The sequence below is a fragment of the Neovison vison genome, chromosome 4, assembly GCF_020171115.1.
Source record: "Neovison vison isolate M4711 chromosome 4, ASM_NN_V1, whole genome shotgun sequence".
In the NCBI taxonomy this organism is placed as follows: domain Eukaryota; kingdom Metazoa; phylum Chordata; class Mammalia; order Carnivora; family Mustelidae; genus Neogale; species Neogale vison.
Window position 1 is genome coordinate 176499307 of NC_058094.1, and position 14375 is coordinate 176513681.

General features: G+C 36.6%; 1 protein-coding gene across 2 annotated transcripts in view; it reads right to left on the reverse strand.

Annotated features, from left to right (window-relative positions):
- MACC1 (MET transcriptional regulator MACC1) overlaps positions 1-14375 on the reverse strand; it is a 58433-nt gene that overhangs the window by 10564 nt on the left and 33494 nt on the right. The window contains exons 1-4 of one of the 2 annotated variants that reach the window (XM_044246179.1): positions 12220-12248; positions 9960-10082; positions 6444-8485; positions 2579-2767 (exon numbers count right to left, since the gene is read on the reverse strand). In XM_044246179.1, the coding sequence (XP_044102114.1) occupies positions 2579-2767; positions 6444-8485; positions 9960-10074 (2346 nt within the window). In that variant the 5' untranslated portion in view covers positions 10075-10082; positions 12220-12248. Of the gene's footprint in view, positions 1-2578; positions 2768-6443; positions 8486-9959; positions 10083-12219; positions 12249-14375 lie in introns of those variants that run through there. The other variant, XM_044246178.1, reaches the window with a different exon arrangement.

A 14375-nucleotide genomic window follows, 5' to 3' on the forward strand; every position in this document is an offset into this window, starting at 1 on the left:
CTTTGGTTTAAGTGGCCTAACAGGTAAAGACTCCTATAAGTTGGGATATACCATGCATACTTTTCTAAGCATTTAATAACACAGATCAGAGTGATGATTGTTAGCCTTGCCACAGTTAGTTGAATGATAACCTCTAGAAAGACATCTAGGAACTTCCCTTCCTGCTTCTGAGTATTTTATCAAACTCAGACATAGACTTAGTCATTTGTGATTTGGACTGTGCAAAAGTGAATAATGGAAAAGTAGGCTGTTTGTTGGCTTCTGTCAAGATTTGGAGGAAGACAAAATGTAAACAATCACAGTAAGAGAGAAGTTAGATGTTTAAGAAACCCGAGAGAGTAAGTAACTCTCTGGTAAATAATTCTCAAGAAAACCTTTTTTTAAAACAAAGCCTTACTAAGAAAAAAAAAAAGTCTGGCTTTCAACTAGGCAACTTTTTAAAAATGAATCATTTTTAAAGTAGTTTTAGGTTCACAGAAAAATTGAGAGGAAAGTATAGAGATTTTCCATGTATATCCCACTCATACACATGCATAGCCTACCCCATTATCAGCAGCCTCCACCTGAGGGGTACATTTGTTACAGTTGATGAATCTACAGTGATACATTATAATTGCCTAACATCCACAGTTCACCCTGGGTTCACTTGTGGTGGTGTATAAGCTGTGGGTTTAGACAAATGTATAATGACATATATCCATCACTATGATATTATATTGAGTATTTTCACTCAGTATAATTTCTGTGCTCTGCCTATTCATTTCTCCCTCCTGACACCAGGCAACCACAATGATCTCTTTGCTGTCTCCATCCATAGTTTTGTCTTTTCCAGAATGCCATATATTTGGTATCATACAGTGTAAAGGGTTTTTTTCAGATTGGCTTCTTTCACTTAGTAATATGCATTTAAAGTTCTTCCATGTCTTTTTACAATTTGGTAGTTCATTTCTTTTTAGTACTGAATAATATTCCATTGTTTAGATGCACCAGTATATTACACTTGATCCTAGCCAAAAGGCCAAGAAGCGATAGGTGCTCCAGTCTATTTACCCATATACCTACAGACTTGTGTGGACAAAAGTTTTCAACTCTTTTGGATAACTACCAAGGGCTGTGACTGAGTGATCGTACAGTAAGGGGGTATGTTTTGTTTGTAAGGAACAGCCAAAGGGTCTTCCAAAGTGGCCATTACCATTTTGCATTCCACCAGCAATGAATGAGGGTTTCTATTGTTCCACATTCTCAACAGCATTCAGTGTCATCAGTGTTCTGGATTTTGGCTATTCTGTTAGGTGGTGATATCTCAATTAGACAGCTTTTTAATCAATTTCACTTAAATATCAGAATAGTATATCCCTCATAATGTTGTCTTTTTTTTTTCCTCCTTATTAAAGGTTTGTTGTCTTTTAGCTCATACACTAAAAACTCATTTGGAGATTGTAATGTCCTTTTCAGTGTACAAAGATAAATGTAATCTGTAAAGGGGATGTAATCTATAAGGGGGAAATAGGTCTTGGATGCTCTTGGCTAAAGAGTCTGTTTATGGGAGTCCTTGCTGGAGAGCCAGGCTCCAGGAACTCTGAAGCTTCTACTGCAGCTGCTGGGATTCAACTGACTTGATTTGACACTTCAAGCTTCATGGAAAGGTTGTCTTGTTCTGCTTATCCAGCTGGCATAGTTGTTTTGTTTCAAAATAAGAAGATTTTCTCAAGAAATTAAAACCCAGCTCTATGTCCAAATAGGAAATGGGGAACATGGCTTCTGCCTCCTACCAAGTCATCATCTAATCCAAGATCACCTTTCCTTAACTGAAATATCCTGGAAATGCTTTCACTCATGTGAGAAAGATAAAGAACATTTTATATGTGATCATCACTGGAATACTTCCATTTAAGTCCATTAAAATGGACTCATTTTCTTTATGATAAATAGAGAAAATATTTACCTAATTAGGTCCACCAATATACATTTGTTTTAATATTAATAAAAATAGTTGCATGGTGAATATTTACTTTGCAGAAAGTGTTGTTCTTCTGTATTTGATGTCTATAGCTCTTGCTGTATACAAAATTGTGAAAGAGGTAAGGAAGCTCTTAGATGTTTCTAGCTCTCATTACCAGTAACCCCACACCATCCACTTCCTTAATGCTTGTCACTAAACATTATTTATTACAAATGACTAATTCTGTGACTAAGGCTGATAAATGCTTATTGTTCTGAACAATGCCTTTGTTCTGATTTGACCCCATTTCCTCCCTTCAAAGTTTATCCGTTCCTACCTCGAGTTCTAATAGCCCTGCTTACTGACTGACCAGCTATCCAATTTGGTCCAATTGAGCAAAGACCATGTTAACATGCAATAGAAGAAACATCAATGTATTTTAAAGGTTCTTGATGCCTTTGAAGAGTGATGTGTGTATATTTCAGATAATGTTAATCGTTATGGGGGCAGTGACTTCAGTTAGTGGATCCTCTAGACACTCCCTCATTTAATCCATGTATGTGGTATAGACTTGATTACATTTGATTTACTTGATCTGTAATTTTTATTATTTGATTAGATGAAGAGAAATCTTACCTCAGCAGCAACATCTCCAGCTTTTCCTTGGTGAGGAATTTCATATGCTTCCATCTGTTGCTTTGTGAGTTGTACTAACTTTTCAGCTAGTTCCCTCCAGCTTTTTCCAAGCTTGACAGCTGAAGTCAGAATAGCAGCCTCTTGGATGAGATGTGCTACTAACCCTTGGCAATCCATCTTCAACAGAGCCTGCAGCAACAATTACATATCATAGTTAAAATCAACTAATTTGAGCTTTCTCCTATAAGTAAAAAATTTCATTATATTTTCTAGAAACTGGCATCATCTTTCTCACCACATGTATATTTGAGGTTTCTAAAATTCAAAAAGCTGATTTACTTTTAAGCAAATCCAATCAGCAAAGTACAGAGGATATGACTAGACCAAAATTAGGGGAGATTTAAGCCCAAATCAGTGACTAATTATAGGGCCTTGGGTAAACCACTCAACTAATATGTTTCTTAATATCCTAATTGGAAAAGGAAGAAGTTTAACTAGACACTTACAAAGATACCCTGAGGTTCTAGCAGTCTATAATTTATCAACCCAGGGATGATTATTCACTCTGCAAAAAAATAATTTCTTTCCTTACCAGAGAATTGGCTACAGGATTTCTCTAAAGAATAAGCACACTGGTGCTGGTAAATATTACTCTGCTTTCATCAAAATGTGATTTAAAACTCCCCAGAATAATGCCTCTTGCACAAAAATGAGATACTCCTACAACTTTGAACAAAGCTGTAGATATTTATGGCTTCAGAAAATTAACTATCTTCCTTCAGCACCAGTTTAACTGTGTTAAATAGAACCACAACGTGTTAAAGATAAAACACTTAGTCCTCAACGATACAATATGGTAACCCACCAGAGAATCTTCCCTTCCCTTCCCATCCCTTCCCTCCTTAGTAAGGCATCTGAGCTTTGTCAATCACCATGCATATTTCAAACAAATCTATGAGTTATCCTTTGCCATGAATATATTTTTAAAACATGGAATTAGACCTATCTATATCTCTTCCCTGTTCAAACAAGCAAAGAAACATGTGTGGTAGCGCCTTGTCATTTAACAGCACTAAAAAGCTTTATCCATCACTATGAAACAATATGTAAAAATGAGTGACCAAGTAAGGCAACTAGTAAAGTCCATAGAATATTCATGGCTCTGGAAGCATTAGAAAGACCACCATGGTTTTTATACATTGACCGTATTGGTCCATAAATTTACGGTGAGGAGTTATGATCTCAGGAAAAAAGCAGCACTGAGCCAGGAGGCCCTGGAAGGTGCTTTAAGTAAATCATGGAATGGTTTTAGCAATGCTTATTCTAGTTTCTTGTTTTAAGGAAAAGAAATCTGTACTTGGAGTTACACAATCTGAATTTAAAATCCAATACCACAAAGTATAGGGCTTTAGATAAGTCACAAAATATAACTGTTTAATGATTTTTAAAATGGATGCAGTGGTAATACCACCTTCTCTAGATGCCTACAATCTTTAGGAAAATTGAATCAGATATCCAAGTGCCTTTAGGAAATGTCAAGTGTCAAATATATGAGGACAACCAGTCTCAATGTCTAGATATGTCTGAGGGTTTTTTGAACCCACAATCTTTATTAGCTCCCTTCCAGCTCTCCAACTTAATACATAACTCAAGAAAAACACATACTTATTACGCAGATAAAGTTTCAAGAGATGGCCTCTATACCCCATGCTCCATCATCTTCTGGTCAGATAACCAGGCCCAAACTCTGTCCATAGAAACCCTGAAACCTTCACTGAGCTGTGGTATGAGTTTTTAGGAACTACTCCCTTGAGTGAGTTCTCCATCAGCACTGTTCAGTTAGTTACCAAAGCCACTCACTTAATTAGTATATACCAATATAAAGCAGATATGATTAGGCTAAAATTTCCAAGCAATTTGACCAAAATAACCTTTTTTTTTTTTTTTTTTGTCACTAAGAGAACAAAGAAAGCAAGTTTCAAATCAAGCCTTCATGAGTCCATGCTGAACACGAGCTAATGCAGAGATAATGAGAGGTAATGAGCTGCTGTAAAAGGCACATGCAGCTTCAAGCAGGTAGATCAGCCAATGACTCTGAATTCCTCGGTGGAGAACCCAGCACACTGTCATAAAACACCAGATACTGGGGCTTGGAAAATTTAACCCTGTCAGTATCACTGTAGAATCATAAAAATGATAAAGAAAAGAAAATGTTTTATATATATATATATATATAATTTCTCGTTAAATTATTGTTAGTGTCTCAAAGTAAATTCTTCTCCAGAAATCTCTCTCCTCCACATGCACCTGGATGAGAGCTGTCCTCCTCTCTGTGAACCCGCCTGGGTAATCCTACCCATCTCTCACAGGGTACTGGCCTTGCACAGTTACAGCAGTATTAACTACACACCAATACATGTAAGTCACACAAGCTTCTACACCACACCACACACACACACACACACACTCATAACTGTTTTAGGAAAGTGGAGTAGTTTTAAGGGTGGCTTTGGAACCAAAAAGGTCTCAAACCTTGTCTCTGATGCTAACCAACTGTGGGATCCTGGACAAGTTTCCCAGCCTTCCAAGAGTCTGTTGGTAAGATGAAGCTCCTACACTTACTCCAAAGAGTTGTTGGCTAAGTGAGAGATGTGTATGGAGAGTTCAACACAGGGTCAAACTCATCAGAACGCTACAGCATTCTTAGCTATCATTATTATTATTTATACATTTATATTATAGCCACTTTTAGGAATATACTTTTGGTTTTTCTCTTTACTTTTATAAAATACTGTATTTCCACTTTAAAGGCAAGCCAGGTCTTTAACTTCTTTATAACTCTCCACTGAGCCTTACACTGAGGTAAATCCTATGGTGGGGAAAAAAAAAAAAAAGATCCTGAAATTTCTATTAAAACATGAAGATTAAGAAGAAAGTTAGCAATATCACTTTTTGGGTTGTGATGCATCACGCACATGAGAAGAATATTAAGCCGATAAAGTGAAGACATTGATAATATGGGTCTTTAAATTTTGCCAATATGTTTTAAAAACAAAAAACTGCAAATTAAAAAAAAAAGAACTAAATAGTGAACCTATAAGAATGGACAAGTTAATTAATCTTGTTTCAATTGGCTTTTTAAAAAAAAAAAAAAGACTTATTTATTTATTTTTAGGGAGAGATCTAGAGAGCAGAGGGAGGAGCAGAGTGAGAGGGAAAGAGAGAATCTCAAGCAGATTCCACACAGAGCACAGAACCCAACAGGGGGCTCAATCCTAGGACCCTAAGATCATGACCTGATCTGAAATCAAGTCAGAAACTTAACCAACTGAGCCACTCAGTCACCCTGGAAAAGTACGAGCAGGGGCCACAAGCAAAGGCAGAGAGACAAGCAGACTACAGGTTCAATCTCACAGGGGCTCAATCTCAAAACCCCAAGGTCATGACCTGAGCCAAAACCAAGAGTCTGATGCTTAATCGAGGTGAGTCACCCAGGGCCCCTGACTATTTGCCTTTATTTATTTTCATGTTATTGGAGCTGCTCTGATATTTTAAGAGCTATTCAATTACTTGAGAGAGGAAGAGAAGAGATGTCTTAACTGCTGTATTCTAGCACAAACAGAACTTTAATCTTCCTTTGAAAGATGATCCTCGGGAGCCTAGTTTCTGGGAAAAATCACACTTGAATTTTAAAACTAAGAAATCAATTATATGATCTTGTAAGAAAATATCTATATTTACTATAAAGTAACTTTATTTGAAACTGCTGAGAATTTTTTAACTTCTCTCATATGTTTCTATAAATATTCCCAAGTTAATAAAATTCTCTACAGTAAACAAATTACTGTGAACAAGCAATACTCACCACAATAAGTTCATAAAGAAACTTCCTGGTATTTTTATCTGCATGGCAATCTTCCTTTAACTTCTTTACAATATAGGAAACTTTTTCTGATTCTTTGTCAGCTTGTGTTTGGTCAAAGCCTTCTAGTGCCAGATGTGAGTAACCCAAGACTTCAGCTAAAACTTTCCAATCATAAACTTTTTCTGACACCGAAGTCAATACAACTGAGTAGATGTACGTCAGTTTTTTAAAGGGTAGGGTAATTTGTTCAAGAAGATTTCTGGTTGTGAAAACATTATTGGACATAGATATTACTTGTTCTTTTTCAATCACCTTGACATTTTTGCAATGTACAAGCCCAACCTTACCTCTCAGGACTCCCACATACCATTCTTTCACTTTGGACTGCCCAATGGCTTTTACCTTACCCTCTCCAATAAGAGCTACTGTGTCCCCTTTGAAATACTCAAGTAAGTAGTCAATCTTTTTTTGTCTTAGCACTGTCTTCAAAGTTATCCCATAGTTGGTAAAGTTCATTCTTTTCTCTTGAAATGTGGGGTATTTCACACACACTGCTGGCAATAATGGAGCAGACTTGATTTTCTTCTCTTCCTGCAAATCGCCTAACCGATTTGAGAGCCTTTTAAGGTTGGGAGCTGGATCAGGTGTAGTGACAAAGAACTGTGTAACTGCTCTACCATTGGGAGGCTCCACCTGAACACGGAAAACAAATTTGTGCATTTCTCTGGAGTCAGCTAAGGAAAATAAAAACTGCTGATGAACTACTTCGCCTGCTAGCAATTGCTTTTGTTTAATTTCTTTCCTTTCTCTTTCTGCCTTTACTTCAAAATCAGGATCACATGAAAAAACAGAAACACTTAAATCTTGTGGCTTGTCAAGTAAGAACGAATGCTTCCCCCAGAGCTGAAACACAACTGGAGATGTGTTTTTTGCACCCTTCTTCATATCAGAGATTGTAAGCTTTCCTGGCATGTAACAATGTCCACAAACTGTGAAAATAACAGTGAAGTTGGGATGAATATATCTGGGCCCATAAATTCCAATGGAGGTGGTTTTGTGGATACAATCCCAAATGGTGGCAGCTGGTGACTGAATTGCTTTAATTTGTGCAACAACCACGAGGTATGTCACCTGGCTCAAGTCTATTAGCTTGACTTGGATGATGTCTTTATAAATATAGCAGTTGTTTAACACTTTGAAAGGGCCTTCTTTACCAGGGCTGTGTAAACACACCATTTCTGTCATGACTTGGCTGAAAGGATCCTTTCTTACTTCAGCCCCTATTTTCATCTCCAGCAAAACGGCTTCCATTGTATTTAGATTGCCTAATGTGATTTCCAACAGTGGGCTTACAGTGCAGGAAAGATCATGGTTAAGCCTTTGTGGAGGTTCAAGAAATGCCCTTAGAGACACCTCTTGGAATTCTCCCACGGCTACATGGCCTTGGGGCACATGAACAGTGATACCTGATTCAGGTAATTGTACTGACCCTCCTTGGTGGCTTACTTTGCAAACTATCACCGTCTCTGCTACTTGTGTTTGGGCCCATCCCGGACTCTGATTAATTATATTCAAATCCAGGCAGGAACGGGCCAGCTGGCGTCGACTTAACCAAGCCAATTTATAAGCCTCTCTATCATTCTGAAGCCATTCTAAGTCTTGTTCTAGTATCTGGCCAGAGTTATGTATATTCTGATGGGCATGTGCTGTGTCATCTAGAATGTCCAAAAGTTCTGAAACACTTTTAGATCTTGCAGATGTCCGTGAGGAAGACTGCCTGAGTAACTGATGCACATCTAGTTCATCACCAGAGGAATCAAAAGAATTTCCAGTTTCTGTTTCTCTAAAAAAAAGAAAAGGATCTTCCTTCAGGATGGAAATATTCTCTCTCTTCTGGCTATTTCTTAGCTGAGTTATGTCATCCAAAAACGGGTTAGAAGCAGACAGTTCATTCCAGAATGGATTTGTAACCTTGGAAGTCTTATTGCCCTGACATGTGAAAGGATCCGGCCAATGGAGAAGAAATCCTGGGTCTGTAGATTCTTGTTATTTAGACAAAAACAAAGCAAAACAAAAGTGAGGTGGCATCCTGAGATACAACCAACTAATTATTATTATAGCTTAAAAATTCAACGCTTTTTATTTTGCTTTTTGATCTCCAATCTAATAGCTCCTACAAAATTAATGTTAAATTTGCTCAAATTTTCAAGTTATGAGGAAAGAGAAAATGTTCTGCTAGTATATTTTGACTATGTTTAATGTTACTTTTTCTTAAGACACTGTGATTTACAAATAAATGTCCAAAAATTTAGATAATAATCATTTGAGCACATTTCCTTGAAAATTACCCAGACTACATATGCATATGCCTTATTGTTTTATGTTTCATTTTCACAGAAGAAAACCTCTGGACAAACAAAATAATTCAGTCAACTATCCAAATTTTTCTAAACACTGAATAGTCAGTCTCATTATATCTAGAATATTCATTTAATGTTTTTCTTTTATAATAGTCTCCATGTAAAAAAATCAAGTGCATCTATTAATAGCCAAAGTAATTAAAAAACAATATGCCAAATTAGACAATAATGTATTTCTTAGATTATTTCCTGTAGGTTTGCTCTGATAAATTTTAATAACGTTGATATTTTTTCATGAAAAACATTTCATGAAAATGAACATTGAAAAATAAATCACCTTTAGATTTATTATTTGAAGGAATTCATTGAGCTTTTCCAAGTTTAAAATGACAAAGAATAGGCTTACCGCTATGAAGTGAAAACATGTTATTACTTTGGAAAGTGAATATTTTTAAGAATTGGCAACACATGAAAATATTTACATATGAACCATAAGGAATTTCTATATATCTCACAAGTATTAGTTATTTTTAAACGTTTAGCAATTCATACTTGGTCATTTCTCAATAAATATTGGTAATGATTCTGTGACCTTGGTGAAACTGGTACAGCTTTCATGAAAACAAAAGCCCAACTGGCCAGCCAAAATTGAAAAGTGAATCCAAGTAAACTGACAGACTTTTTTGTTTAGTACACAGAGAACTATATCTTAATTGAAATGGGTTTTAAGCATCACACATTAAAAATTAGAATGTGCATTTGAAAAATAAAAGTTGTATTTCTCTTATTTTCATGTTTCTTTCAATGTTTTCATCTAACTCTCTTCAAACTTACCTTTCCTCTGAGGATCAGTTCAATTCTTTAACTCTTCATGAAAATTTCTTAGCCCAGTTCAACCTCTAGAGATCTCATTTACCCCCAAATTTATTATATTTACTGCATATATCATTCACTTAATAATGAATTTTTGCCTTCTCAGAAGATTTATATAATCTGCTGACTGTGCTATTTCATTTTGCTCATTTTTTAATGATAGTGTAAGTATTTGCATGATAATTTTATAATTCTTTTAATCTTCTGTAACTCTTTTCAGAGGTAAGCTTCCAATAGTTATCGATGCTGGATTTAAAAAATTACAAGTTATAGATTCTCGTACCTGTAACATGGAAATTTCTTGAGGATTTTTGAGCTTCCATGTCAAACAAATTTCCTTCAGACTTACTTCGTGAGATTCCTCCTAACCAAAACTGGGATCTTTTATTGGTTATCATTTTTCCACCTACAAAACAAATAAATAAATAATGTTTATAAGCATACATATACAGGTTGGCAGAGAAACTAAAATTAAAGTATTCACACATACTTAAATAGAAAACTGCAGTGTTCCTGGGTGGGCTCAGTTGGTTAAATATCGCCTTGGGCTCAGATCACGATCCCAGGAGTCCGGGGATCAAGTCCTGCACCTTGGGCTCTCTGCTCAGCAGGGAATCTGCTTCTCTCTCTCCCTCTACCCCTCCCCATGCTCATGCTCTCTCTCTTACCTGTTCTGTCTCCCAAATAAATAAATGAAATCTTTAAAAAGAATAGAAAACTGCATTTAATAATACTCTACATAGATCCTCTACTTCTGGTGGGATACTGCACTAAATATCCTAAAATATGTATCAGCACTTCACTGAAAAATGCTTAGACTCTGGATTAATACCAACAAGCAAAACTAGAATGTATTACTGATCCTATAAAAAAAAAATAATTGGTGAAAATTCCAAGCATAACAAAAAAGAATAGTAAGCTACAACTTCAATAAATAGAAAATTCCTCTTTGGTGATTGGAAGACAAACATTCACAAAACTAGAAATTCTTCCTTAAGTTCTTCTATACATTCAACGCAGTTTTAAGAGAAATCAAAACATTTTATGTATATGTATGTGTTTGTAACTTCTTAAGCTATTTTAAAATTTATATAGAAAAGTAAAGGGCTAATAATCAAGACAATCCCAAAAAAGAATAAGAAGGAAGTGAAGTGTGCCACCAGCATTTAGTTTAAATATGTGCTAAGTAAGACAATGTGAAATGAGAACAGAAACTAAGGACACACAATACCCCTACAAACAGACCCACCCTCACATGAAAACTTGATGAATGACAGAATTCGTCACATAGAGCAGTGAAATGATGATTCAGTAAATGGAGGATATACAGCTTAAAAAGTTACATTAATTATACACAAATCAATTTTAAGAGATTTAAAGACTGGAAAGCAAAACTTAAAAATAGAGTCTAAAGAATTATCTTTACACTTTCTGGGAAGTAGAGAATTTCTTAAGCAAAGCACAAGCACAAAATGCAAACCATATTTTAAAAGAATGAGAAATCCTACAGATAAGTCAAATGACATCATTTACAAAAATTAACAACATAAGCCAAAAAGTGTGAGAAGATAAGGATTGGATTCTAAAAGGAGAAGAAGAAAAGGATTGGATTCTAAAAGACTCCTATGAATCAGGGGCACCTGGGTGGCTCTGTCAGTTGAGCTCTTGATCTCAGCTTAGGTCTTGATTTGGGGCCCTGAGTTCAGGCCCTGCATTGGACTCCATTCAGGATGTGGAGCCTACTTAATAATAATAATAATATAAAGAAATTTAAAAGACTCATAATCAATAACCAAAATAAAAACAAAATTATAGAAAATTTTGAAAAAGATCTGAACAAATATTTCTTTTTTTTTTTTTTTTTTTTTTTTTTAAGAATTATTTATTTATTTATCTGAGAGAGAACATGAGAGAGGAGAAGGTCAGAGGGAGAAGCAGACTCTTCAAGTTGCTGAGAGCCCAATACGGGACTTGATCCTGGAAGTCCGGGATCATGACCTGAGCCGAAGGCAGTCGCTCAGCCAACTGAGCCACCTAGGCGTCTTGAACAAGTATTTCTTTAAAAAATAAACACAAATGACCCAAAAGTATATTAAAATATGCTCAATTTATTGGAAATCAGGGGAATTCTAAATAAGACTGTATGAGGTACAATTACACCCATCAAATTTGCCAAATTTTTAAAATCTGCAACACCAGCTTTGGCAAAGATGTGGAGAAAGGGAGAAGTCCTATATTCTCCTAGTGGAAGTGTCACTAGGTATAATCACTTAAAAATCAATCTGGCATCCTCTAGGAAATGTGCTTATACCACAGTACCCAGCAATCCCAATCTCAGCTATCTGTGCCACTAAAGCCTTGTATATGTATGTCGGAAGAGATACACATGAATGTTCATTACGTTACACTAACAAAAAACTGGATTACCCAAGTTATCCTTTGCCACATGAATGGATAAATAAATATGGTGTTTTAATTCACTGAAGTACCATGCAACTATGAAAAAGGATGAACTACAATTAAAAGCATCAGGATATACTAACTGGGAGCATCCCATTGCTGAGACTCAGACTTCTTTCTCTACATGTATGTTTTCTCTTTGTCCCATGAAAACCCTGAAAAATAGAAATTTTCTGTAAGATTTTACAGAGTACAAAAAATAAATCTCAGCAACGGGGCATAACAAACCTACCAGGTCGAACAGCTGGTGAGTGACTGACCCAGACATAATTCCTCATGAACATTATGGCTACTCCATACAGCCCATGACTCAGGATGCCATACACCCCCTCTCAGACTCAAGGTTCCCAACACTACACTCTGAAACTATGCCACCTTCTAGTTCAAACTGCCAGGCATGCGAAACTTTGACTTCTTGTTCTCCTTTAGGTGTTAACCACACCTCTTTCACCTTTGACTCTAATTCTCATACTTTTCTTTCAAGTCTTTTACTTTTTTTTTATTTAAGATTTTATTTATTTATTTGACAGAGAGAGATCACAAGTAGGCAGAGAGGTAGGCAGAGGGGGAGGAGGAAGCAGGCCCCCTGCTGAGCAGAGAGCTGACGTGGGGCTCCATCCCAGGACCCTGAGATCATGATCTGAGCCGAAGGCATAGGCTTAACCCACTGAGCCACCCAGGCACCCCTGAAGTCTTTGACATTTTATTTCAAAGACATTTATTCCATTTTTTAAAGAAATCAAAAGACTTTTCTGGTATCAAGAAGTAAAGAACAAAATTAAATGAGGAGAGAAGAAAGAGAAGAGGAAAGGGGGGGGAAAGGAAAGGAAAGAAGGGAAAAACGTTTTTCAAATATAATGGATAAACAAAGGCAAAACTTATCTCACAATGTGGCATATTTAAAAAATCAAATGGTGTATAGCAATTTTTTCCTCTGATAGGTGAAACTACATGGGAAGGTTGGGTGAAAAGCCAAATTGTGCAATATGCAATTTATACTGAAACCTCAGGTTTCCTGGAAGATCTTCAAAATTCTGTGGTTGGTTTTACCAAACATAATGTCCAAAACTAAAGTCCTTGGCACACCACAGGTAGCCAAAGCTTTAGGTTAGAAAACTAAGTACATATCCTTGAGCAAAATTAAGCAAATCAAATTAAAATGAGTAGGAAAAAAATGAAAAAATATTTTTCAAAACGATAAAAGTATATATTTTTAATGGAAAATCAATTAAGACAGAAAGCTCCCTAAACTCCTTAATTTCTTGGGGGAGAAAAGAGCAGAAAGGAACAATTTATATCTAGGATTCCTTTGAGGTTAACAACCCCTGATGTAAAAAAAAAATAGTTACAACCCATGAAATGCAGTTAGAAGTCCTCAGCAACATAAGAATCAGGATGACTGGGGTGCCTGGGTGGTTCAGTGGGTTAAGCCGCTGCCTTCGGCTCGGGTCATGATCTCAGGGTCCTGGGATCGAGTCCCGCGTCGGGCTCTCTGCCCGGCAGGGAGCCTGCTTCCTCCTCTCTCTCTCCGCCTGCCTCTCTACCTACTTGTGATCTCTCTCTGTCAAATAAATAAATAAAATCTTTAAAAATAAAAAAGAATCAGGATGACTTATGCAGCTGGGGTCCTGGAGGGTCATAACATTTCAGGAACAAACAGGGGGTTATCAGCTATACGTCTTTGTGGGGTAGCCCTCTTCTCCAGTCACCCAAGCACATCTTCATTGTCCTTTATGCCAGTGGTTCTAAAACTCAGTGTTACCATAATCACCTGCAGGATTTGTTCTAAGATGCTTTGCTGGACCCACCCTGTAACACTGATCCAGAAGGTCTGGGGTTGCACCCGAGATTCTGCATTTCTAACAAACTGGCCAAGTGATGTGATGTGATTTTGAGTGGGGGGAGAGGGGCACATCTTGAGAACCACATTCGGAAAACCACCATGCTAACTTCTTTCCCTGGTGCGTGCACACACACACACACACACACACACACACAATCTCACAGGACTTCATCCTAGATATGACTTTTTGTCTTTGAATACAGGGAAGAGTATACGGGAAAAGCCTTTGACTGAAAGGACTATGATGGTGACCTATGGAGGGCAGTTTTTGTTTACACAGGTGCAAATAGCACTCTCCAGATTTATCATTTCCCTGTGTTTTCTTACAATTAAGTGTCATACTCACTGGCAATTGCTCTCCCAAAGGGAATTTTTAAAATTTTGTCTAAAGAGGCA